The sequence below is a fragment of the Callithrix jacchus genome, chromosome 1, assembly GCF_049354715.1.
Source record: "Callithrix jacchus isolate 240 chromosome 1, calJac240_pri, whole genome shotgun sequence".
Lineage (NCBI taxonomy): Eukaryota > Metazoa > Chordata > Mammalia > Primates > Cebidae > Callithrix > Callithrix jacchus.
Genome location: NC_133502.1, coordinates 15,437,659 through 15,462,824, shown reverse-complemented (window position 1 = coordinate 15,462,824; position 25,166 = coordinate 15,437,659). Strand labels below are relative to the sequence as shown.

At 41.1% G+C, this 25,166-nt stretch overlaps 1 protein-coding gene across 10 annotated transcripts in view; it reads right to left on the bottom strand.

Moving 5' to 3' along the window:
• CLYBL (citramalyl-CoA lyase) overlaps nucleotides 1-25,166 on the bottom strand; it is a 287,479-nt gene that overhangs the window by 116,195 nt on the left and 146,118 nt on the right. For all 10 annotated transcript variants that reach the window (XM_054245852.2, XM_035293302.2, XM_078374237.1 and 7 more), the window contains one exon: nucleotides 9,322-9,508. In XM_054245852.2, coding sequence (XP_054101827.2) covers nucleotides 9,322-9,508 — 187 coding nt within the window. The remainder of the gene's footprint in view (nucleotides 1-9,321; nucleotides 9,509-25,166) is intronic.

Genomic DNA, 25,166 nt, shown 5'->3' with positions numbered 1-25,166 from the left:
GAAAACAGACAAGTAGCTTATTTTCTGACTGACAATGAAGTTCTCAATAGCAATAATGGTAATCAGAAGACGGTGAAGCCATATCTTCAAAGATTTGAGAGAAAATAACTCTCAATCTAGATTTGCGTGCCCAGCCAAATAATAAAGCCCTCTTTTTTAAAAAATAAAATGGAATACTTATACCAAGCAAAAAGGAATTAAGGAAGAAAGGAAGGGAGGAAGGGAGGGAAGAAAAGAGTAATAAATCCACATCTAGTCACATTTTAGTAAAACTTCAGTATACCAAAGGCAAAAAAAAAAAAGTACTTTTGTTGAAATGTATCCATTTTTACAGTAGGATGGCACTTCAGAGAACGTGGTCAACCATTCCAAAACAAGGTACCCATTCTTTGAAAATTTTTTTATTATAAACTTTTTTTTTTCCAAGGCAGAGTCACTCTGTCGCACAGGCTGAAGTGCAATGGCATGATCTTGGCTCACTACAACCTCTGCCTCTCAAGTTCAAGTGATTCTCCTGCCTCAGTCTCCTCAGGGTGACACTACAGATATGCACCACCACACCCAGCTAATTTTTGTATTTTTAGTAGAGATAAGTTTCACCATGATGGCCAGGCTGATCTCAAACTCCTGGCCTCAAGTAATCTGCCTACCTTGGCCTCCCAAAGTGCTGGGATTATAGATGTGAGCCCATATCCAGCCCATAAAGATATTTTCAAACAAGCAAAAATATACACTTTATGCACTTTATGATCAACAAACCTTCACCATAGGGAAATTCTGATGTGTACTATAGATGCACCTCTAGAGAAAGAAAGCTGACCCCAGGAAGAAGATCTAAGATGCAAAAAGGAATAAGCCAAAAAAAAGTGGGAATATGTATAAGATAATCTAAAGAAACACTGTGGATAGCAATAGTATAAAATGTATAGGATTAAAGAGAGATAACTAAAATACTGGACAAAAATAATGCACACAGTGCAAGAGTGATCATTGGATTTAAAGTTTTCCAAGATTCTTGTGCTGTCCAGAAGAAAGATATGGATTAATCTTAGGCTTTAAGTATACTTGGTAAAATTTCAAGAGTAACCAATAAAAATTACAGTGATAACTTCTAAGCCAAGAAAGGAAAGAATGGACTAAAAAAATTAACAAACTGGCTGGGCACAGTGGATCACACTTGTAATCCCTGCACTTTGGGAGGCTGAGGTGGGTGGATCACCTGAGGTCAGGAGTTCAAGAGCAGCCTGGCCACATGGTGAAACTTTGTCTCTACTAAAAATAGAAAAATTAGCTGGGCATGGTGGCGCATGCCTGTAGTCCCAGCTACTCGGGAGGCTGAGGCAGGAGAATCACTTGAACCTAGGAGTCAGAGGTTGCAGAGAGCCGAGATTGTGCCACTGCATTCCAGCCTGGAAACAGAGCAAGACTCCATCTCAAAAAAAGAAAAAGAAAAGAAAGAAACCAAAAAATCTTTTGAAAGAAAGATGACAAAAAGAAACACTAAACAGGTGGGAAAACATTATGAAATATAACTGTGTAATCATATCAAAACTTGTCAATAATTACATTAAAAGTCAATGGATTGGCCGGGTGCAGTGGCTCACGCCTATAATCCCAGCACTTTGGGAGACCAAAGAGGGTGGATCACCTGAGATCAGGAGTTCGAGGCCAGCCTGGCCAACATGGTGAAACCCCATCTCTACTAATAATACAAAAATGAGCCAGGCATGGTGGCTGGCACCTGTAATCTCACTTAGGAGGCTGAGGCAAGAGAATTGCTTGAACCTGGGAGGCGGAGGTTGCAGTGAGCCATAATCGCACCATTGCACTCCAGCCTGTGTAACATAGCCATACTCTGTCTCAAAGAAAAAAAAAAGGTTAATAGATTAACATAACATACTATTTAAAAGAGAAACTGTCAACATGGATATAGAATTTTTTAAAAATAGGAGACATAATTAAAACACAGAGATATGGACATTTTGAAAGCAAATGGATGAAAATTATACACTGAGCAAATGCCAACCTAAAGAAAATTGATGTTGCTGTATTACTATCAGACCACATACACTTTAAAGCAAAAAGCATTGTAAGGGATAAAGATGGTGAGTACATAGAAACAGATGATTCAATATGCCAGGAAGATGTAATAATTCTAAATGTGTATATACCTAAAGACATTGGCAAATTTTCTGTTAGAGCATAGATTATTTCAACTAGTCTCTCTCAATTATTGACATGAAACCAATAGAAGTCAGTAAAGATCTGTGTATTTGAATAATATAATTAACAAGCTTGGTCTAATAGAAAATATATAGAACTCTGCATCCAGTAAATAGAGAATACACTTTCTTCTTCAGCATGTGGAATGGTTACAACAAATGGCTAATATATTTGGTAATGAAGCAGAACAAATTTCAAAGAATCATCGTTTATACCACATTTCTCTAATCACCATGCAACTATGCTAGAGCTCAGCAACAAGAAGATAAAAAAAAATATCTCGTTTAAACAGGAAATTTAAGTCTTTGCTACTCAAGGTATTGTTTGTGGCCCACTCTTGGTCCTTGAAATCTTACCATGCAACTATGATTAAGTGCAGCCTTGGAGAGTAAGAGTTTAGAAACTTCTGTAGCACCTGACATTGTTGTCACCCAGCCAGCATTTAATTTTTGTAGCATTTCATTTGTATTGTATTTTACAGAAGTATCAGTCCACAATGGATTGGATAACCAAACTGGTTCTTCATCCGAGACTTTGGGAGGCACTCTTCCGTATGTCATGTTTCAAGCAAGAGACCAAGTGGTGATTAAAAAAACACTCAGAACTGGCCAGGCATGATGGCTCAGGCTTGTAATCCCAGCACTTTGGGAGACCGAGGTGGGTGGATCACCTGAGGCCAGGAATGGCCAACATGGTGAAACCCCATATCTACTAAACATACAAACATTCAGAACCAAATGCTTAAAAAAGGAATAGGTTCTCATCTATTTTGTTGGATTACAGCTATTTACTTTTTGCCAGTCTCACCACCAGCTTGTGTCTCCTCCAGGTGAGGGATCTGCCAGCATTTTTGTGTCCCTCCTGCCTGCCATGGCAACTAGTTGAGTACTCAGTATTTACTTAAGTGTTCATTAGGTATTTGAATTTAAATATTTAAACTTAAATATTAAATAATTATTTAAATATTTATTCAACTGAAATGGCAGCCATGGAACCATGCCTCTTCCTCCTCTACACGTACTCCCTTGGCCTCACCCAGTGTCATGGAGTTACATCAGAAATCAGTAACTGTGCATGAGGAGGTATGGGGCTGTCTAAGCCACTGCTTTACTGTGGCCCAGCAAGCAGTGGCTTAGACAGCCCCATACCTCCTCATGCATTTAACAATGAAAAGGAGGAGATAAGGGGGAGTGAAGGCAGTCTTTTCATCATCCGTGCTTGGGAAGGTGAGCTGGTAGTGCCATCCTTGACATGAAGGAGCTACTTAAACACAAATTGGATTAGCAGGACAGGATTAGAGCCTGCTGGAAGGTATTATACACTTATAAACTGCTTTGTGGAAATTCCTATTGTTTTCATTATAAGCCCATACTTCACAGAGAATCAATCAAATGAAATATGGAATTAGTCTACTAATAAAAAAATAAAATGAGATATAAAATGAAGTGACTATGTTTTAATAATTCCAAGAAAGCTGAATTAGGCAATAATGGTTCAGTTTAGCCCAATTCTAACTAGATAATCTGAAATTAAGAGTTTTAATATGGATTTCTTCTTGCTGAGAAATAAACTCACTAAAAATGGTCTCTATGTCCTCTAACCAGAGAATAATATTCAAATAAGAATCATGATTAAGAGGTGACTTCAAGAAAGAAAAGGGAATATGAGCTATTTGAGAAGTTTCAGGCTTATCTGGACTTTGCAGTGAATTGAAGTCCCTAGGTCTAAATGGATGACAATCCCAATCCCAGGACACCGAAGGGGTCTGCAGACAGGAACACAGAGCTCCTGTCAGTAACCTTTGAGAGATCATGGAGAACAGGAAGCTGACAAAAGATAAAAAGAAGCCAAGGCACTTGCTTTCCAAGAAAGAGAGAGAAGATGGATTAGGAAATAGATGAGCAGGTAAGCTGGAGGCTTGTTCCTGGCAAAAAATCTAGGAGATTCAAATCTTGGTTCTGCTATTTAATGGCAATGTGACCTTGTACATATTTCAAAACACGGCTATAAGGACTGAATAAGATAACATATGTAAATGAGAGCTAATATATGTAAATAATAATATAGCACTTGTAACAAAGTTCACAGTACAGCATTTTTGTATTTCCAACACTTCACAAAGAGGTAGTAACAATGAGGTATTGGCGTGGGGTTCCTCAAGAACAAGTCTCATTTACCTGACTTGACTTTCCTAGGTAGGTGGAGGTACTGGGGGAGAAGACATTTTTGGACATGAAGATTGGAAACATATACTCATTTTGAAAAGGTATTTGATGAAAATCTCAAAATATCTGCATGACAAGATTGAATTTTAGGAGAGTCAGCTTCTGAATAAGCACATTTATGGTATAATTCATTAACTGGGCAGGGCGTGGTGGTTCATGCCTATAATCCCAGCACTTTGGGAGGCCAAGGCGGGCGGATTGCCTGAAGTCACAGAACTTCAGGCTAGGAGTTCAAGACCAGCCTGGCCAACATGTTGAAACCGCATCTCTACCAAAAATACAAAATTAGCCAGGCATGGTGGCATGCGCGTGTAATCCCTGCTACTTGGGAGGCTGAGGCAGAAGAATCACTTGTGCCCTGGAGGTGGAGATTGTAGTGAGCCGAGATTGTGCCACTGCACTCCAGCCTGGGCAACAAAAGCAAGACTCTGTCTAAAAAAAAAAAAATATATATATATAGAACTGGATCATTCTGTGCTTCAGTTTCCTTACTTATAAAAGGAGTGTCATCATAGCACCTCATTGGGTTGTCACGCAAATTACAGCACCTGGCATTTCATCAGCACTATACACATCTCTGTTCAACAGACTGGAAAAGCAGCCTTTAGTGGCATGCTTGGGTAGCACTTGGTTCCACCCTCTTGAAAATTTCCATCAGCAACTTGTTAAATTTTCATAAGATGTGCATGATATAAATGTTGGATAACGAAACGAAAATCCAAAATGACCCTGACAGGCCAGGGCCATGATGTGAAATATATGAGATAAAATTAAATCCTAGATAAAGATTTTAAGGAAAATAAACGTTTTTTTTTGAGACAGACTCCTGCTCTGTTGCCCAGGCTGGAGTACAGTGGTGCAATCCTAGCTCACTACAACCTCCGCCTCCCAGGTTCAAGCAATTCTCGTGCCTCAGTCTCCCGAGTAGGTGGGATTACAGGTGTGTGCCACCATGACCTGCTTTTTTTTTGTATTTTTAGTAGAGACAAGGTTTTGCCATGTTGCCCAGGCTGGTCTTGAACTCCTAGCCTGAAGTGATCTGCCTGCCTCAGCCTCCCAGAGTGCCAGAATACTGACGTGAGCCACTAAGCCTGGCCAAGATTATTATTATTATTTTTTAAACAAACAGCCTGGTTTGCCAGAAGTTTCTATGGATAAGAAGGAGAATTTTGACTGGGCATTGTGGCTTATGCCTGTAAACCCAGCACTTGGGGAGGCCAAGGCAGGAGGATCACTTGAGCCCAGGAGTTCAAGACTGAACAACACAGCAAGACCCCATCTCTACAAAAAATAAAACAATTAGCTGGGATGGTGGGGGGTGCCTATAGTCCTAGCTGCTCAGGAAGCTGAGTTGAAAAGACTGCTTAAGCCCAGGAGTTTGAGGCTGCAGTGAGTTATAACACTACTGTACCCAGCCTGGGCAACAGAAAGACTAAAAAAAATTTTTTATGAAATTTTAGCTGACTCTAAGCTTAGTGTGCATAAAACAGTGTGTCTAGTACATAATGCAATGTCCAGCTGCATTAGGAGAATGAAAACGTCCTAATAAAGATGCTGTGTGGACATATGTACTCTAAGACAGCGGCCCAGTTTGCCCATCATTAACTCTTCTTCTCTCCCTTCTCCTCCTTCTATTTATCCTAAGTGGTAGCTCAGCTGCTACTATTATGGAGATAGAGATAGCTTCAGAACCCATAAGCAATAAGAAAATGTAAAGCAGGAACAGACTATATTTCCAACTTGTTTGGGCGGCAGAAAACATTCTCAGATGGGGATTGGAGGACAGCCTTAAGACTTGTGAAGAACTGTAATTAGAAGTTTATCAGGGCACCCAATGGCTCACTGCTACAATGCTAAAATGAATTCCCTTGTAATCATGATTACTAAAGGATTTATCTAATCTATTTCCTATAAGAAATCAAGGTACTCCCAGATACTTTATCAACTTTTTTCTCATAATAATCCCTGCCTCTGACAAAAGAAGATATTGTCATCCCTACAGTATAGATAAGAAATTGAGGCAAAGAAGTACAGTGAATTGCCCCGGGCCACAAAGAACTGGAATTATAATTCAGCATCTAATCTTGGAGCCCGACATGAGGTATGGGAAGGAGCATACTGGAGTCACGTTAAGGCCTTCAGAAAAAGGCCTATTTACTTTCATCTCTGGGAGAAAGATTAGCAGTATTTTCCTTGCACATGCCAAAGATGTTGAGTAGATGTTTTAGATTCCACATGCCTGTTCTAATCCTTTTCCAAATACTCGGAAAGCCTTAGTTTGACCATTAGAAAGATGCCAGAAATTAAATTTTTCTTTAAAATTAAGGCAAATATTTGCTAGAACTCCAGAAAAAGTAACTAATCCAGAAAACTGTATAGTACAGCCACGTTGTTTCAGGTCATCTTGGGCGAGAAACTTCCAAGTAGGCATAAATCCAGAGAGCCAGCTCCCTCATCACCCCCCTCGCATAACCCATTCCCAGCCCAACCTCATGGTCTAGGGCCTAGATAAAGATCAAGTGAATTCATGTTTTTAACTTTAAAAGTTCCATGCAAGCTGGGCATGGTGGCTCACGTCTGTAATCCCAGCACTTTGGGAGGCTGAGGTGGGTGGATCACCTGAGGTTGGGAGTTCAAGACCAGCCTAACCAACATGGAGAGACCCCGTCTCTACTAAAAATACAAAATTAGCTGGGTGTGGTGGCGCATGCCTGTAATCCCAGCTTCTTGGGAGGCTGAGGCAGGAGAATTGCTTGAACCCAGGAGGTGAAGGTTGTGGTAAGCCAAGATCGTACCATTGTACTTCAGCCTGGGCAACAAGAGCAAAACTCCATCTCAAAAAACAAAAAAATTTCCACGCAAATATAAGTTATTGTTATAATGATTTATATATCTCAACTAATTGTTGAATGAATCCATGTTCATTAGAAAAACATAGAAAACGGCCGGGCGCGGTGGCTCACGCCTATAATCCCAGCACTTTGGGAGGCCGAGGCAGGTGGATCACGAGGTCAAGAGATCGAGACCATTCTGGTCAACGAGGTGAAACCCCGTCTCTACTAAAAACACAAAAATTAGCTGGGCATGGTGGCGCGTGCCTGTAATCCCAGCTACTCAGGAGGGTGAGGCAGGAGAACTGCTTGAACGCAGGAGGTGGAGGTTGCGGTGAGCTGAGATCGTGCCATTGCACTCCAGTCTGGGTAACAACAGCAAAACTCCGTCTCAATAAAAAAAAAGAAAAACATAGAAAACAAAGTTGGACAAAAAAATCAAAAAGCAACTACTATACAATCATGCAGTAAGAGTCTTTTGTACCTGTTTACAAATTGATTATTTTGGTGCTTTTTTTTTTTTTTTTTTTTGAGACAGAGTTTCTCTCTTGTTACCCAGGCTGGAGTGCAATGATGTGATCTTGGCTCACCACAACCCCCACCTCCTGGGTTCAGGCAATTCTCCTGCCTCAGCCTCCTGAGTAGCTGGGATTACAGGCACGTGCCACTATGCCCAGCCAATTTTTTGTATTTTTAGTAGAGATGGGGTTTCACCATGTTGACCAGGATGGTCTTGATCTCTTGACCTCATGATCCACCCGCCTCAGCCTCCCAAAGTGCTGGGATTACAGGCTTGAGCCACTGTGCCCGGCCGGTTATTTTGGTTTTTTAAAACATTTTTGGAGACAGGGTCTCGCTCTGTTGCCCAAGCTGGAGTGCAGTGGATGATCATGGTTCCCTGCAGCCTCAAACTCTCGGGTTCAAGTGATCCTACCACCTCAGCCTCCTAATAAGCTGGGACTACAGGTACATGCCACCATGCCTGGCCTTTTTTTTTTTTATAAACAGTGTTTTGCTATGTTGCCCAGACTGATCTCAAACTCCTGAGCTCGAGCAATGCTCCCATCTTGGCCTCCCAAAGGGCTTGGATTATAGGCATGAGCCACCTCATCCGGCCTACAAATTGGATATTTTCTAAGGCTCATCTCTTTGGTCAGGCCATCAGGAAATAAGCCAGACGCTACAACCAACCACTAAGGTTCTATGTGTCAGTTCCCTTAAATTCAGTAGAGAAAAATGGTGATTTATCCATGGAAAACCATGTTTTATTCTCGACACTTATCCCAAAGAGATAAGACCGCTACTCAGTATACCTGGTGGTAAGAAGAAGAAATAACTTCCTAGTTGCATTTTACCAGTCTGAAAATCTTACACCACAATTATAGAATTATGTAATTCAGTGCTCCCCAACCTTTTTTGCACGAGGGACCTGTTTCATGGAAGACAATTATTCCTTGGGAGGTGGGGCGGCGCAATGTTTCAGATTAAACTGTTCCACCTCAGATTATCAGGCATTAGTTAGATTCTTACAAGGAGAGTGCAACCTAGAACCTTCAATTTGCTCAGTTCACAACAGGGTCGTGCTCCTTGAGAATCAAATGCCACTGCTGATCTGCCAGGAGGCAGAGCTTAGGTCATAACGCTTGTTCACCCACTGCTCATCTCCTGCTGTCTGGCCCAGTTCTTAGCAGCCCTGTACCGTGGCCTGTACTGGTCCATGTTTTGGGACCCCTGATGCCATTCACTTACTTAGACCAGCAAATATCATAGCCAAAACTGATTGTCTATCTATACATACATGCACATAGTCTCATATATACAGAAGGTCATGATTTTAAAATATATTTTGGTGGGATTCTTCCTTTCTCTCAGAGAAAAGAAATGTACATTTAGAACTTATATAAAAGTAGGCCAAAGAACGGTTAATAATCAGCAAAAGATGAGTACGGTAGAATCTTTCCAAATAGCGGGCAGTGTCACTATTTGGAAGAGAAGCAAATTTGAATCCCCGGCTTTTTCTCATACTAAAATCATGCCATTACCTTTTTGTTTGCAGCCACACCATCCTCACAGTCAAGCACTGCGCAATCTACATGCAGGGATGGAATCTTCTTTATTTTCTTTTCATCATTTCCAGGTACATAGAGCACTGCCCTCCGGGGGACGTACTTGTGACTGGATGAGGAACTATATCCAAACCTGGGGATATCAGCTGCTAGAGATGCTCTCCTGCAAGACACATGAGTGGGGTTAGTCCAGAATGAGATTTCTGTATTTATAAACTTGTGAAAACTTTATTGTAAAATTAAAATAGATCCCATGGATCATCGTTTCTTTTTTTGAGAAAGGGTCTTGCTCTGTCCCCCAATTTGAAGTGTAGTGGTGTGATATCGGCTCACTACAACCTCTACTTCCAGGCTCAGGTGAAACCTGCACCTCAGCCTTCCCAGTACCTGGGACTACAGGTGTGCACCACCACGCCAGGCTAATTTTCGTATTTTTTGTAGAGACAAGATTTTGCCATGTTGCCCACGATGGTCTTGAACTCCTGGGCTCAAGGTATCTACTTGCTTTGGCCTCCTGAAGTGCTGGGACTATAGGCCTGAGCCACCATGCCCACTCGATAGTCTTTTAAAATGATGGCAGAATATAATCACATATGAAAACTAAGAAAACAAAAATAGCAAAAATAATCAATGAATGTTTTCTTGGCTGAGGTTTAAAAAATAGGTAGGACTGTTTACTGACATATTCTGAGAGGAAGAGGAGGGTGTACGTATTTCTTCTTGGAAAACACTTCCAGTATTGTTATACTCTCTAGATAGCATCCGTGGAGAAAAAGGGAAGAAAATGTCTATCCAAAAACAACAGTACTATCTACAATTATACATAAAAGTAAAAAGGTAGACAAAAAAAAAATACTAAAGAAGCATTAGTCTATGGCCCTTGCCTTACCAATACATCTTTTAAAGTAGTAAATCAGTGATTCACATTCAATCTTAACAACAGACAAGAGAGACTAGTTATTTTAAGTGAATAGAAAGGACAGTGAATGCCTCTGTAATTGTAGGCAACTTAATTACTGGTAACCAGATTCTTCATCTATAAAAATAATACTCATTTTGTAGGATGTTGAGAGGATTAAGTTAAAGGAAATAATGAACATGAAGCACTTAGCCAGAGCCTGGCGGATATTTTAGCTACTTGAAATGGTGGTGGGCGTAGCAGGAGTACCAGCAGCTGCTGTTGTTGTTAATAGAGAATCTCTAGCTGTCAGTAGCTCCTGCCTGCTTCTCAACTATGCTCTTTCTTTCCCTTGCCTATCATACCAAGTTCAGTCTCTGGTAGAAATAAAAGGTGTTGGCCAGAAGCTCCTTTGGCTTACCCCTGCCCTTGCCTGGTCCATAGTTTATCCTGTGAAAACCACACTTTAGCTCATACGATACAGTAAAGGAAGACGAAATCAGCTCCCATAATCAGAACCAGCTAGACAATTTGCAGGCCCCGATGAAAATGAAAATGCAGAGGTCTTTGTTTATAATTTATTAGAAATTTCACAATAGCAACAGAAGAATATTAAATCAAGCACTAGGCATGTCTTACTTTTTTTTTTTTTTGAGATGGAGTTTCGCTGTTGTTACCCAGACTGGAGTGCAATGGCGCAATCTTGGCTCACCGCAACCTCCACCTTCTGGGTTCAGGCAATTCTCCTGCCTCAGCCTCCCGAGTAGCTGGGATTACAGGCATGCGCCACCATACCCAGTTAATTTTTTGTATTTTTAGTAGAGACGGGGTTTCACCATGTTGACCAGGATGGTCTCGATCTCTTGACCTCGTGATCCACCCACCTCGTCCTCCCAAAGTGCTGGGATTACAGGTGTGAGCCACCACGCCCGGCCCACTAGGCATTTCTAAGAGCACAAATTATACATCCATGAAGCCAGCCCTGCCCACAATAGATGAAGTTCTACATCAAGACTGTTAATTCCAACAGTTTGGGAAGCTGAGGCAGGCAGATGACTTGAGTCCAGAGTTTGAGACCAGCCTGGGCAACATGGCAAAAATCTCACCTCTATCAGGAAAAAAAAAAACAAAAACTAAAAGTAAAAATTAGCCAGGCATAGTGCCATGTTCTTGTAGTCCCAGCTACTCGGGACCGATTGAGCCCAGGAGGTCAATGAGGCTGCAGTGAGCCCTGATCATACCACTGCACTCCAGCCTGGGCAACAGAGCAAGACCTTGTCTCAAAAAATAAAATAAAAAATAAAAAAGATTGCCAGTTAAGAAAAGTTAAAATCCTAGCAAACTGATGTTTTACTCTCATTAGATAAATGGCATGATCTTTTAAAAAATATGTCAGTGATAGTCTTTGTGAAAACTCTGGACATCAGTAGTTTTAACACTGCCAAATATTTTGCACAGTTGTAAGATTTCACTATAATTAGTGTGCTTGTGACTTAATGTAGCTCAAGAAAAATCACTGTCTTTCAGGGTCTTGCAAGTCTGTGTGGGGGCCCTCAATCCTTCTTGTAGCCCCTTAAGGAACTCTAAAACTTGAGTCTGTGTCTTATTTTGCCACATGTATCATGTGAAATATGGTAAGATAGAGATGGATTTTTAAAATGTACATGGCTTATGAAACATATTTAATATAAAACATATTACGGCCAGCTAATTGAAGAGTGCCTGAAATATCTGTCATTGTTTTTCATTGATTGAAAATATCTGGTTTATCTAAAAGCAGGGAGAAAACATAATGAAGTAACAGCAGCAACCACATTTTACTTATCATTCACACTGGAAACTAGAATGTGTAACATATACATTTCCATAAAAATACCAAGAAATGCTTGGAGCAAAATCTCTGCTCATGAGGATTTAATGTAACCACACATGTGAAAACCTAAGAGAGGGGAAGAGGATGGAGTACAAAGCACCAGCAATCTTCCCCACCCAGACAACAACTGCATTAGCAAAATCTTTCTCCTGTAACTATTTTGAAACTATTCTGGAATCTATTAAAGGCTTGCAACTTCTAGGGGAAGGCTTGGATATTAAATAGTGGTTAATTTTAGTCAACTTCAGCTCTTAGCAGAGTAGCAGCTACCCATCCTCCTCCTCTCAGTCATATAGTAGGCAGCTGTGCCCATGTTCCTAGAACAACCCGCATGTAGCTTGAGGGAGCCGGGGGGACAAAAACAAAGACCCTGACCATTCAAATATCAAGGATCTGTGCTCTGATCACTGATTGCCGGTTCTGATCACAGACATGCAGATAAAGAGGCTGAGAGCCATTGTTATTACACCTGCCTCCAATGTGGCAAGGCCCTCTCCACTTGGGCTAAAGTGACCTCCAGGTAATTTAAAGGCCAGCACCACCCCCATTAATTTTTTGCTTTTTTCCCTTTTCAAAGCCAGACATTAAAGACTACAACATTCAAAAACAAACATATATATAAGGAAAAATAGAAATGACCATGCATGCCCAGAGAAAGGCTCAGAAAAGACATGAGAAGGTAGGCATGGTGGCTCATACCTGAGATCCCAGCACTTTGGGAAGCTGAGGTAGGGCAGGTGGATCACCTGAGGTTGGAATTTGAGACCACCCTAACCAACATAGTGAAGCAACAGCTCTACTAAAAATACACAATTAACCGGGTGTGGTGGCCCATGCCTGTAATCCCAGCTACTTGGGTGGCTGAGACAAGAGAATTGCTTGAACCTGGGAGGTGGAGGTTGCAGTGAGCTGAGATCATGCCACTGCCTTCCAGCCTGGGCGACAGAGTGAGATTCTGTCTTAAAAAAAAAAAGAGAGAGAGAGAGAGAGGCTGGGTGTGGTGGCTCACACCTGTAATCCCAGCACTTTAGGAGGCCAAGGGCGGATCATGGGGTCAGGAGTTCAAGACCAGCCGGAACAACATGGTGAAACCCAGTCTCTACTAAAAGTATAAAAATTAGCCGGGCATGGTGGCACATGCCTGCAATACCAGCTACTCAGGAGACTGAGGCAGTAGAATTGCTTGAACTCAGGAAGCAGAGGTTGCAGTGAGCTGAAATACAGCCATCTGCATTCCAGCATGGGTGACAGAGCGAGACTTTGTCTCAAAAAAAAAAAATGTAAAGAAAGAAAAAGAAAAGACTTGAGAAGACCTTACATTTATACCTCAGGCTTATCCTTAGCAAACTCACAGTATAGAACCATCGAATAAGTAAACAAAAACAGTGAGCCCAGCAGAGGCAGACAATCTGATTTCCAGACGCCACACTGTTGGATTCAAACATCTATTTCTTAACAACAACAAAAAAATCATGACATACAAAGAAAGAGGAAAATATGGCCCAGTCAAAGGAAGAAAAATAAGTCAACAGAAATGGTCCCTGAAAGAGACCTGGTGGCAAAGACTTTAAAAAACTATCTTAAAGATGCTCTAAGAACTAAAGGAAGATGTGAAGAACATCAAGATAATGATGTATGAACAAAATGGAAATATCAATAAACAGACAGAAAACTTACAAAGAGACCACAAATCCCAGAACTGAAAAGTACAATAACTGAAATGAAAAATTCACTAGAGGGATTCAGAGACAGATTTAGCAGGCAGAAGAAAGAATTAGCAAAGTTGAAGAGAGGACAATGGACATTATCAAGTCTGAGGAACAGAAAAAAGACTGAGAAGTGAACAGAGCCTAAAGGACTTGTGGGACACCACCAAGCAACACACGCACATACTGTGGGAATGCCAGAAGGATAAGGAGAGAGAAGAGGGTAGCAAGTGTATTTTGAACAGAAAATGGCTGAAAACTCTCCAAATTTGGTGAAAGACTTAAATATAGGAAGCCACGGTGGCTCCGGCCAGTTGTCCTGGCGCTTGAGGAGGCGAGGCCATGAGTTCAAGGCCAACCTGAGCAACGTTACATGCTCTCATTGATTGACAAAAAAAAAAAAAAAAAAAAAGACTTAAATATAAACATCCAAGAAGTTAAATGAACTCCAAATAAGATGAACTCAAGGACACCCACACCTAGACACACTAAAATCAAACTTTCAAGAACTCAAAAACACCCATACCTAGGCAGATTAAAGTCGAACTTTCAAAAGTGAAAGACTTTCAGTTCTGAAATGGTAGCAAAGAAGTAAGCTGGCTTCAGTACCCACCCCTCCCCAACAGAAAAATGAAAACAAATATACAACAGTGCTGGAATTATCACCAGAAGTATCTTAGAACTCAAATATGAAGGTCAGAGACAGTTCTCAGGATCCCAGAAAAAACCCCTGAGCAGATGGTAAGACAACTGGTTTTCCATGTAACAACATTCCCCACATTATGCCAATCACCAGGCATGCAAAAGCATTTCCTCCAACTCACTGTTTCTACACTGGGAAAAGTGAAATTGAGGTGGACATTCAGCTTCTCCACCATCTTGTAGACCTGCCCTGACTTAATCCGTGGGAAGCATCACAAGTGACTGAAAGGAGAAACAGTCCTGAAGACAGGCAGAGATAAAGCAGGGAAGTGGGACTACCATCCCCGGCTCTGGAATCTCTGTTCTGTAACTAAGCAAAAGGAGATGCCAAATCAGAGTGGCTGTTCAGCAGTACCAGGCTGTAGGACGTTTGTCCCACAGATCCTCTGAGCATGGACCCCTAGTCAGCCTTCCCACACTGCCAGGAAACCCTCCTAGGGACCTCCCCCATTCAGGAAGAGCAGCGTTCTGATAGTTTACTAAGAGCTGAGGTGAACCTGGGTTTAAGGCTCCACCTAGAGCTGAAAAGGGGGCAGTGACCCAGCAGCAAAAAGCCTCTAAGCAAATGTATCCAATAAAATACAAAAACAAGCCAGCCAGAGATTACTGAATTAAATGACTAATGCTTCAGTGCAAAGACATATACATCAACAGAAACAACAGCAAACAGGGAAGCATGATCTCCCCAAATGGACAGAGCAAGGAACCAGTAACTGACTCTAAATGAGAGGATGATATGTAAGCTGTCTAACCAAGAATTCAGAATGGAAGTTTTAAGGAAACTCAGTGATCTTTAAGATAACACAAAAAAGCAGTTCAGAAATTTATCAGATAAATGTAGCAAAGAGGTTGAAATAATAAAAAGAAATAAAACAAATCTTAGAACTGATAAATATATTAGCTGAACTGAAAAATTCCTTAGAGGCTTTCAACAGAAGAATGGATGAAGCAGAGGTAAGAATAATTGAGCTTGAAGATAGGCTATTTGAAAATACATAAAGGAGAAAAAAATCTTTATAAAAAAGGGAAATCAACAAAGATTGCCTACAAGATATACAAAATTACCTCAAAAGACCAAATTTACCAAGAGTTGGCTCATGCCTGTAATTCCAGCACTTTGGGAGGCTGAAGCAGGAGGATCACTTGAAGGCAGGAGTTCGAGACTAGCTGGGGCAACATAGTGAGACCCTATCTCTACAAAAAATGAAAACACTAGTAGAGCCTGGTGGTGCATGCCTGTAGTCTCAGCTATGCAGGAGGCTGAGATGGGAGGATTGCCTGAACCCAGGAGTTCGAGACTGCAGTAAGCTGTGATCACACCACTGCACTCCAGCCCAAGTGACAGAATGAAACCTGTCTTTAAAAAAAAAAGAAAAAAGACTCAACTGGGCACAGTGGCTCATGCCTGTAACCCCTGTTCTTTGGAAGGCAGAGGAAGGTGGACTGCTTGAGCCCAGGAGTTCAAGATCAGTCTGGGCAACATGGCAAAACCCCATCTCTAGAAAAAAATACAAAAAATTAGCTGGGTGTGGTGGCATATGCCTGTTGTCCCAGCTACTCAGGAGGCTGAGATGGGAAGACTGCTTAAGCCTAGGAGGTTGAGGCTGCAGTAAGTTGTGATTGCACCACTGCATTCCAGCCTGGGTGACAGAGAGAGAGAGAAAAGAAAAAAAAAAAGACAAAATTTAAGAATTAAGAATTATTGATATTCAATGGGGAGTTGAACAAGAGCAAGAGGTAGAAAGCTTATTCAAAAGAAAAAAGAGAGAGAGAGAGCGAAAGAAAAAATCTTTCTAAAACTTAAGATATAAATTTCTTTTTCAGGTATAGGAAGGTTAGAGAACACCAAACAGATTTGACTCAAATAAGACTACCTCAAGACATATAATAATCAGACTCTCAAAGGTCAAGGACAAACAGAATCCTAAAAGCAGCAAGAGAAAAATCAGCAAATAACATATAATGGCACTCACACATGTCTGGCAGGTCTCAATGCGCATCATACAGGCCAGAGGAAAGCAGTAGAATGACATTTTTTAAGCGCTGGAAAAAAAACAACTGCCATCCAAAAATACTGTATCTAGCAAAGTTATCCTTCAAATATGTTTTTCCCAGGCAAACAAAACCTGAGAGAATTCACCACCATCACCTGTCTTACAAGAAATACTAAATATTGACCTATTCGATCTGAAAGAAAAAAACACTAAAGCGCAAAAAAAAAAGAAAAGAAAAGAAAAACATTTGGAGGCATAAAACCCATTGGTAAAATTAAATACAAATAAAAGGGCTGGGCATGGTGGCTCACACCTGTAATTTTAGCACTTTGGAAGGTCAAGGCAACAGGATTGCCTAAGGCAGGAGTTTAAGACCAGCCTGGACAACATAGTAAGACCCATGAGATGCCATCTCTAAAAAAAGAAAAAGAAGAAAAGAAAATAGCCAGGCATGGTGGTGCATGTCTGTAGTACCCAGATACTTAGGAGGCTGAGGCAGGAAGATTGCTTCAGCCCAGGAGTTCAAGGTTGCAGTGACCCATGATCATTGTACTGCACTCCAGCCTGGGCGACAGAATGAAACACTGTCCCTACCCCCCAAAAAAAGAGAAGATATACAAAATTTGACAAGTCCTTGGTTAGACTAAGAAAAACGAGGGAAGACCCAAATAAATAACATTAGAAATGAAATAGGAGACATAACAAGTGAGACCACAGAAATACAAAGAATCATTAGAGACTATTATAAACAAGCATATGCCAAGAAACTGGAAAACATAGAAGAAATTGATAAATTCCTAGACATATATACCCACCAAGACTGAACCTTGAATAGGAAAACTCAATGAACCATTAACAAGTAATGATATTGAAGTCATAATAAAGTCTCCCATGAAAGAAATGCCCAGGTGTCCTGATGGCTTTACTGCTGAATTCTACCAAATATTGAAATAACAAGTACCAATTTTATGCAAATTCTTCAAAAAAATTGAAGAGCCAGTCTGGGCACCATGATAAAACCATGCCTCTAAAAAACAGATTAGCCAGGCATGGTGGTACACATCTGTAGTCCTCGCTACTTGGGTGGCAGAGGCAGAGAATCCCTTGAGCCTAGGAGGTCAAGTCTGCAGTGAGTTGTGATCATACCACTGCACTCTCGCCTGGGTGGCAGAGCAAGACCCTGTCTCAAAAAAAACAAAACAAAACAAAAAAAACCTTTTTTTTAAAAGAGGAATTAATACTCTCAGGCTAATTCTATAAGGCCAACATTACCCTGACAAACCAGAAAACAACATAACAAAAAAAGAATAACAGCCAATATCACCGATGAACACAAATGCAAAAATTCTCATCAAGATACTAGCCAACTGACTTCAACAATACATTAAAAAGATAATTCACCATGATTGGCCAGGTACAGTGGCTCATGCCTGTAATCCCAGAACTTTGGGAGGCTGAGGCGGGTGGATCACAAGGTCACAAGTTTGAGACCAGCCTGGCCAACATGGTGAAACCCCTGTATCTACTGAAAATACAAAAATTAGCTGGGCATGGTACCGTATAACTGTAATCCCAGCCACTTGGGAGGCTGAAGCAAGAGAACCCCTTGAACCCAGAGGCAGAGGTTGCAATGAGCTGAGATTGTGCCATTGCACTCCAGCCTGGGTAACAAGAGCAAAACTCCTATTAAAAAAAAAAAAATTTGCCAGGTGCGGTGGCTCATGCTTGTAATCCTAGCACTTTGGGAGGCTGAGGTGGGTGGATCACCTGAGGTCAGAAGTTCAAGACCAGCCTAGCCATCATGGTGAAACCCCATCTTAAAAAAAAAAAAAATTGCCCATGATCATCAAGTGAGATTCATCCCAGGGATGCAAGGATGGTTCAACGCATGCAAATAAACAAATGTGATACATCACATTAACAGAAATTAACAGAACCAAGAACAGACTATATGATTATTTCAATGAATGCCAAAAAGCATTTGATAAAATTCAACATCCCTTTATGATCAAAACCCTTCAAACTGGGTATAGGAAGAAGATAACTCAAAATAATAGGGATCATATATGACAAACCTATAGCTAACATCATCCTGAATAGGGAGAATTTGAGGACTTTAAGGTCTGGAACAAGATAGGGATGCCCACTTTTGCCACTTTTATTCAATATGATACTGGCAGATCCTGGCCAGAGCAATTAGGCAAGAGAAAAAAATAAAGGGTATCCAAATTGGAAAGGAAGAAGTCAAATTAGCCTTGTTCACAGATAACATAATCTTACACTTAGAAAAACTTAGAGATTCCACCAAATAATGTTAGAACAGATAAACTAATTCAGTAAAGTTGCAGAATACAAAAACATACAAAAATCAGCAGCATTTATATACACCAGCTGTGAACAGTATGAAAAAGATACCAAGAAGGCAATTCCATTTATAATAGCTATAAATCATATTTAAAAACCTAGCACCCAAATTTAACAAAAGAAGTAAAAGATCTCTATACAAGGAAAACTATAAAACACAAAAGAAATTGAAGAGGACACACACAAAAAAGGAAAAATATTCTAATCTAGGCTCACAGCTTTAATATCATAAAAATGACAATACTACTCAAAGCAATTTACAAATTCAAGGTAATCCCTATCAAAATACCAATGATATTTTTCACAGAATGGGAAAAAAGTTCTAAAATTTATATAAAACCACAAAAGACTCTGAATAGGCAAAGCAATCCTGAGCAAAACAAGTAAAGCTGGAAGCATCATACTACCTGACTTCATAATTTACCAAATTTGCCAGGTGCAGTGGCAAAAAGTTATCATAACCAAATCAGCATAGTACCAGCATAAAAACAGACACAGACACATAGACCAGCGGAACAGAAGAGAGAACTCAAAGATAAATCCATGCATTTATGAGCAACTCATCTTTGACAAAGGCTCCACAAACACGTAGCGAGGAAAGAACAACCGCTTCAGTGGTGCTGGGAAAACTGGATGAATACATGTGGAAAAATGGAACTACACCCCTATCTCTCACCCTATACAAAAATCAAGTAAAAAGGGATCAAAGACTTAAATCTAAGACCTGAAACTTTGAAACTACTAGAAAAAAACATTGGGGAAATGCTCCAGGACATTGGTCTGGCCACAAAAATTTTTGTGTAAAACCCCAAAAAGCACAGGCAACCAATGCAAAAAAGACGAATGGGATTACATCAAGCTAAAAAAAAAATTCTCCGCAGCAAAGAAAACGGTTAAAAAAAAATACAGTCTGCTGAATGTGAGAAAATATTTAGAAACTACCCATCTGACAAGAAATTAATAACCAGAATTTATAAGGAGCTCAAACAACTCAGCAAAAAAACAAAAACAAAAAATCCAATTTAAAAATAGACAAAAGGTCTGAACAACAATCTCTGAAATGAAGACATACAAATGGCCATCAAATATATGAAAAAATGGTAATGGGCCGGGCGCAGTGGCTCACGCCTATAATCCCAGCACTTTGGGAGGCCGCGGCGGGTGGATCACAAGGTCAAGAGATCGAGACCATCCTGGTCAACAAGGTGAAACCCCATCTCTACTAAAAATACAAAAGAAAATTAGCTGGGCATGGTGGTGCGTGCCTATAGTCTCAGCTACTCGGGAGGCTGAGGCAGGAGAATTGCTTGAACCAGAAGATGGAGGTTACGGTGAGCCAAGATTGTGCCATTGCACTCCAGTCTGGGTAACAACAGCGAAACTCCGTCTCAAAAAACAGAAAAAGAAAAAAGAAAAAATGGTTACATCACTAATCATCAGAGGAATGCAAATCAGAACTATAATGAGGTATCATCTCACTCCAGTTGAAACAGCTTTTATCTCCAAAAGATGGCCAATAACGAGCGCTGCTGAGGATGTGGAGAAAAGGGAACCCTTGTATGCTGTTGATGAAAACGTAAATTAGTACAGCCACTATGGAGAACAGTAGTGAGGTTCCTCAAAATCTAAAAGAGGACTACCATGTGATCCAGCAATTCCACTACTGGGTATAAATCCAAAAGAAAGGAAACCAGTGTCTCAAAATGAATACGTTCATGACTATGTTCACTGCTACACTATTCATAATTGCCAAAATACGGACCAATCATAGTGTCTGTCAATGGATAAAGAAACTGTTATTAGCCAGGTGTGGTGACAGGCGCCTGTAATCCCAGCTACTCAGGAGGCAGAGGCAGGAGAATCACTTGAACCGGGGTGGCAGAGGTTGCAGTGAACTGAGATTGTGCCACTGCACTCCAGCCTGGGTGACAAAGTGAGACCTCATTTCAAAAAAAAAAAAGAAAAATGAAAGAAAAAGAAACTGTTATGTGCATGTGTGCAAAATTCAGCCATAAAAAAGAATGAAATCCTGTCATTTGCAGCAGATGGGTGGTACGGGAGATCATGTTGTTAAGTGAAATAAGCCAAGCACCGAAAGACAAATATTGTATGTTGTCACTCATATGTGGGAGCTAAAAACACAAATCTTGTGAAGATAGAGAATATTAATGGTTACCAGAGGCTGAGAAGGATAGAGGAAAAGTGCGAAGAAGTTGATTATGGGTATAAATAAATGGTTTGATAAAGAAATAAGATCGAGTGGTAAACAGATCAATAGGGTGACCGTCGTTTACAATAATCTATTGTATATTTCCAAATAGCCAGAACAGAGAACTGAAATGGTGCTAGCATAAAGAATAGACAAATATCTAAAGTGATGGATATCCTGAGTATGGCAATTTGACCTTTACAAATTGTATGACTGTATTAAATAATCACATGTACCCTAAAACTATTACCAATAAAAAAGGGAAAGAATTTTCAGAATAGCAAGAGAGACGCAGATCATCACATATAAGATCTCTTCAGTAAGATTATCAGCAGATTTTTCATCAGAAACCTTGGAAGCCAAAAGGCAATGGGTCAATATATTCAAAGTACTAAAATGAAAAGATCTGTCAACCAGGAATCCTATATCTGGAAAAACTGTCCTTCAAAGTGAGGGAGAAATTCAGCTATTTCCAGATTTTAAAAAGCTAGGGGAGTTTGTCACCAATAGATCTGTCCTGCAAGAAATGCTTAGATACAGAGTGAAATGAAGGCCCAAAGGAATATGAAAAGTTGAAATGATAGGATGCTGGACAGTAACTTGAACCCATATGAAGAAATAAACATTTTAGTAAAGGTAAATGCATGGGCAATTATAAAGGCTATGTAAGAGCAGTGATAGGCCAGGCGTGGTTGCTCATGCCTGTAATCCCAGTACTTTGGGAGGCTGAGGTGGGTGGATCACAAGGTCCGGAGTTCAAGACCAGCCTCACCAACATGGTGAAACCCTGTCTCAAAAAAAAAAAAAAAAAGCAGTGATAATAAAGTCAATAATAGAAAAGCAACGGACAAAATCAATGACATAAAGAGTTGATTTTTGAAAAGATCAACAAAATTGACAAACTTTTAGCTAGATGGGCTAAGAAAAAAAGACTAAAATTACTACTGATTATGGAAATAAAGGATCATTAGACAGTACTATGAACAACTGTATGCCAACAAATTGAGTAACGTAGATGAAATGGACAAATTCCTAGAAACCCCAAATCAAGACTAAATTGTGAAGAAACAAAATCCGAATAATCTAGATAAATAGCAAATCTGAATAGACTTTTAACTAGTAAGGAGATCCAGTAATCAGAAATATCTCCTTTTATTATTGGCTTAAAATGAATCGATAAAAGTATTTAAAAGATCTCAAACAGCAAAAATAGTGGAATGTATTAAGCTGAATATATGAAACTGCTGATATTTGACCATTTTTGACGTACAAAATGGTCATTTTATATGGTTTAACCTAATGTTTTGACTGGCAGTCAGGAGATGGGGTAGGAACCATCAATTTCTTCTTCAGTGAGAAGCTACATAATAGCTACTCCTCACAAATGAAAGCTCACTTTGTAAGCTTTGTAAAGAGTAAAACAAGTAGTAGGTAGATTCAGCTACTGTAATATTATTAGCTGCCACTTGTCACCCATGTGTGCTGCTGGTCAACACAGCCCAGCACCAGAAATTCTGTGTCTGGTATCCTCACCTAGAGCCTGAGCAATCTGAGGGGTGGGAGTGGTCTCACCTTGCTCCACACTGCTTGAATCAGGGCCTGACACTAGAGGTGCATCACTCCTGTTAACTTGTCACCTCACCAAAGGCCACCTCGCCAGACTTGGGTGCGTAGAACTCATCTGCACCCCCACCGTGCCTGTTCCTCTTGCGGAAGAGTCAAGTGTCAGTGGTGACTAAGGTAAGACGTAATTTTTATTCCCTCTGTTTTTTGCCATCCTTTGACCTTAATCCAATCCACCACCTGTTGCTTTTCCTCTGTTTATCCCCAGCTTTCCAGAATACATTTACGGTTTCTAGTTTAGGGCCTCCTTAACTTGACATAAATGACTATGAAAGCTTATTTATCTTCATTGGTTCTATTTTGTTCTTTTGTTCAGGCATTCATTCATTCAGTGAGCACTGAGTAAGCACCACGTGGTGACCTGCTCTGGGCCTCCTCCTAGCACACAAGGCGACACTTATGTGTGAACTGGAAAAAGGTGCCCCTTGGTGCCTTCCAGCGAATGGAAGAGCAGAAAGGCAGCTCTGGCAGCTGCTGCAGCACAGCATAGAGCATGACCAGCCCAGCCTTCTTGTGCCCCTCACCAGGTGCCCTCCCTAGGGCACATCCTGCACAACTGTATGCAGTGGCCTGAGCTGCACTGTGCTAAGCACGGTGGGGAGGTGGCACACAAAAGGGTATGCCCAGAGGTCCAGACAGGGCCACCCCGAAGAACAGCCTGTGAGCCAGAGGCAGGACAGCACAAGGCCGGCACTGAGCAAGCTCTAGGGGAAAAGATCAAAGGCAACCAAACTGTTTGAAATAATATAAAGAAGAAACATATAGCAGGGATCAGGGCTTCCTTCGGGTTCTGTTGCAGACTCTGTGGTCTGGAGTGGGGCTGTCACTGGGCAGGTGGCAGTAGCCCGTTCCAGATGAGAAGGAGGGCTTTACCATGCCTCCCTCCTCCCTTCCTGCTGGTTAGTACTCTCCTTCCCCCATGCCCAGCTGTTCCAAAATCTGTTCTGTGCTTGAATTGTGTTCAGCACTGTCTACGGCATATGAATACAATTGCAGTAGGTGACAAGATGGAACTTGCTTTACTTTATCTTACATATTTGGAATTAGGGCCTCTAGATAGTCAACATGTAACTGTATTCAAACAATATGCAAAGCAGGGGCTTAAGATGCGTTGGAAAAATCTGGTAGCCTTATGGTGAGTTCTCTCTACAGAGGGCCCTTTTTAGATACGCCATCCCAGAGGGGAGCCCCTCCTGGCCTTGTCTGTCTTCTCCCTTTCCTCCTTCACCTGATGCCATTAACCATTTATATAACAACAGGCACAGCTGACCCGTAGCACAACAGGGGTTCCCAACAAGGGATTCGACCTAACAGTTACCTGAGGAGCTTTTTAAAATTGTCAAATTCTGGACCCTACTCATGCCGTCAAATTAAATTCACTAGTAATAGGGCCCAGGCTTTTTAAGCTGTCTATGTCCTGCCACTTCAGTGAGGTGCTGCTGCAGGCCACACCATTGCTCTCTTACTGCCATCATGTGAGAGTTAGTTAGATACGCAGGATTTGGAACCCATCCCAGTCCTTCTTCAAGAATCTGCGTATTGATAAGCTTTCCAGGTGACACGTATCACATAAACATCCCCAGATTATCCATTCTCAAACTTGGTGGCGTGTTGGAGTCCCCCGGGGAATTTTCAAATATGCTGATGGCAGAGCCCCAGCCACAGAAAGTTTGATGTAATTCTGGGATAAAACCTAGGCTTTGGAACGTTTTCAAGTTGCCAAGGTGGCCAGGCACAGTGGCTCACGCCTCTAATCCCAGCACTTTGGGAGGCCGAGGTGGGTGGATCACCTGAGGTCAAGAGTTTGAGACCAGCCTGGCCAACATGGTAAAACCCCAACTCTACTAAAAGTACAGAAAATTAGCCAGGCATAGTGGCAGGCACCTGGATTCCGAGCAACAATGGCAGCCAAGGCAGGAGAATGGCTTGAACCCAGGAGGCGGAGGTTGCAGTGAACCGAGATTGGGCCATTGCACTCCAGCCTGAGCAACAAGAGCAAAACTCCATCTCAAAACAAATAAGTAAATAAAAACAAAAATCAAACAAATAAAAGTTGCCAAGGTGATTCTAATGTGCAGCCGAGCTGGAGGACAGCTGCACTTGCTAATGCCACTGTAGCTGCTGCCTTCATGCAAGAAATTTTGCTTCAATACTAATTTCTCTTAAGAGAGTCAAATGCTACCATGATGTACGAATAGATGCAGTGAAGCAATGAAAATTAAGTTTCAGCAAACTTGAAAAAAATCTGTATTTAGGGCCGGGCACAGCGGCTCACACCTGTAATCCCAGCACTTTGGGAGGCCAAGGTGGGTGGATCGCGAGGTCAAGAGATCGAGACCATCCTGGTCGACATGGTGAAACCCCATCTCTACTAAAAATACAAAAAATTAGCTGGGCATGGTGGCGTGTGCCTGTAATCCCAGCTACTCAGGAGGCTGGGGCAGGAGAATTG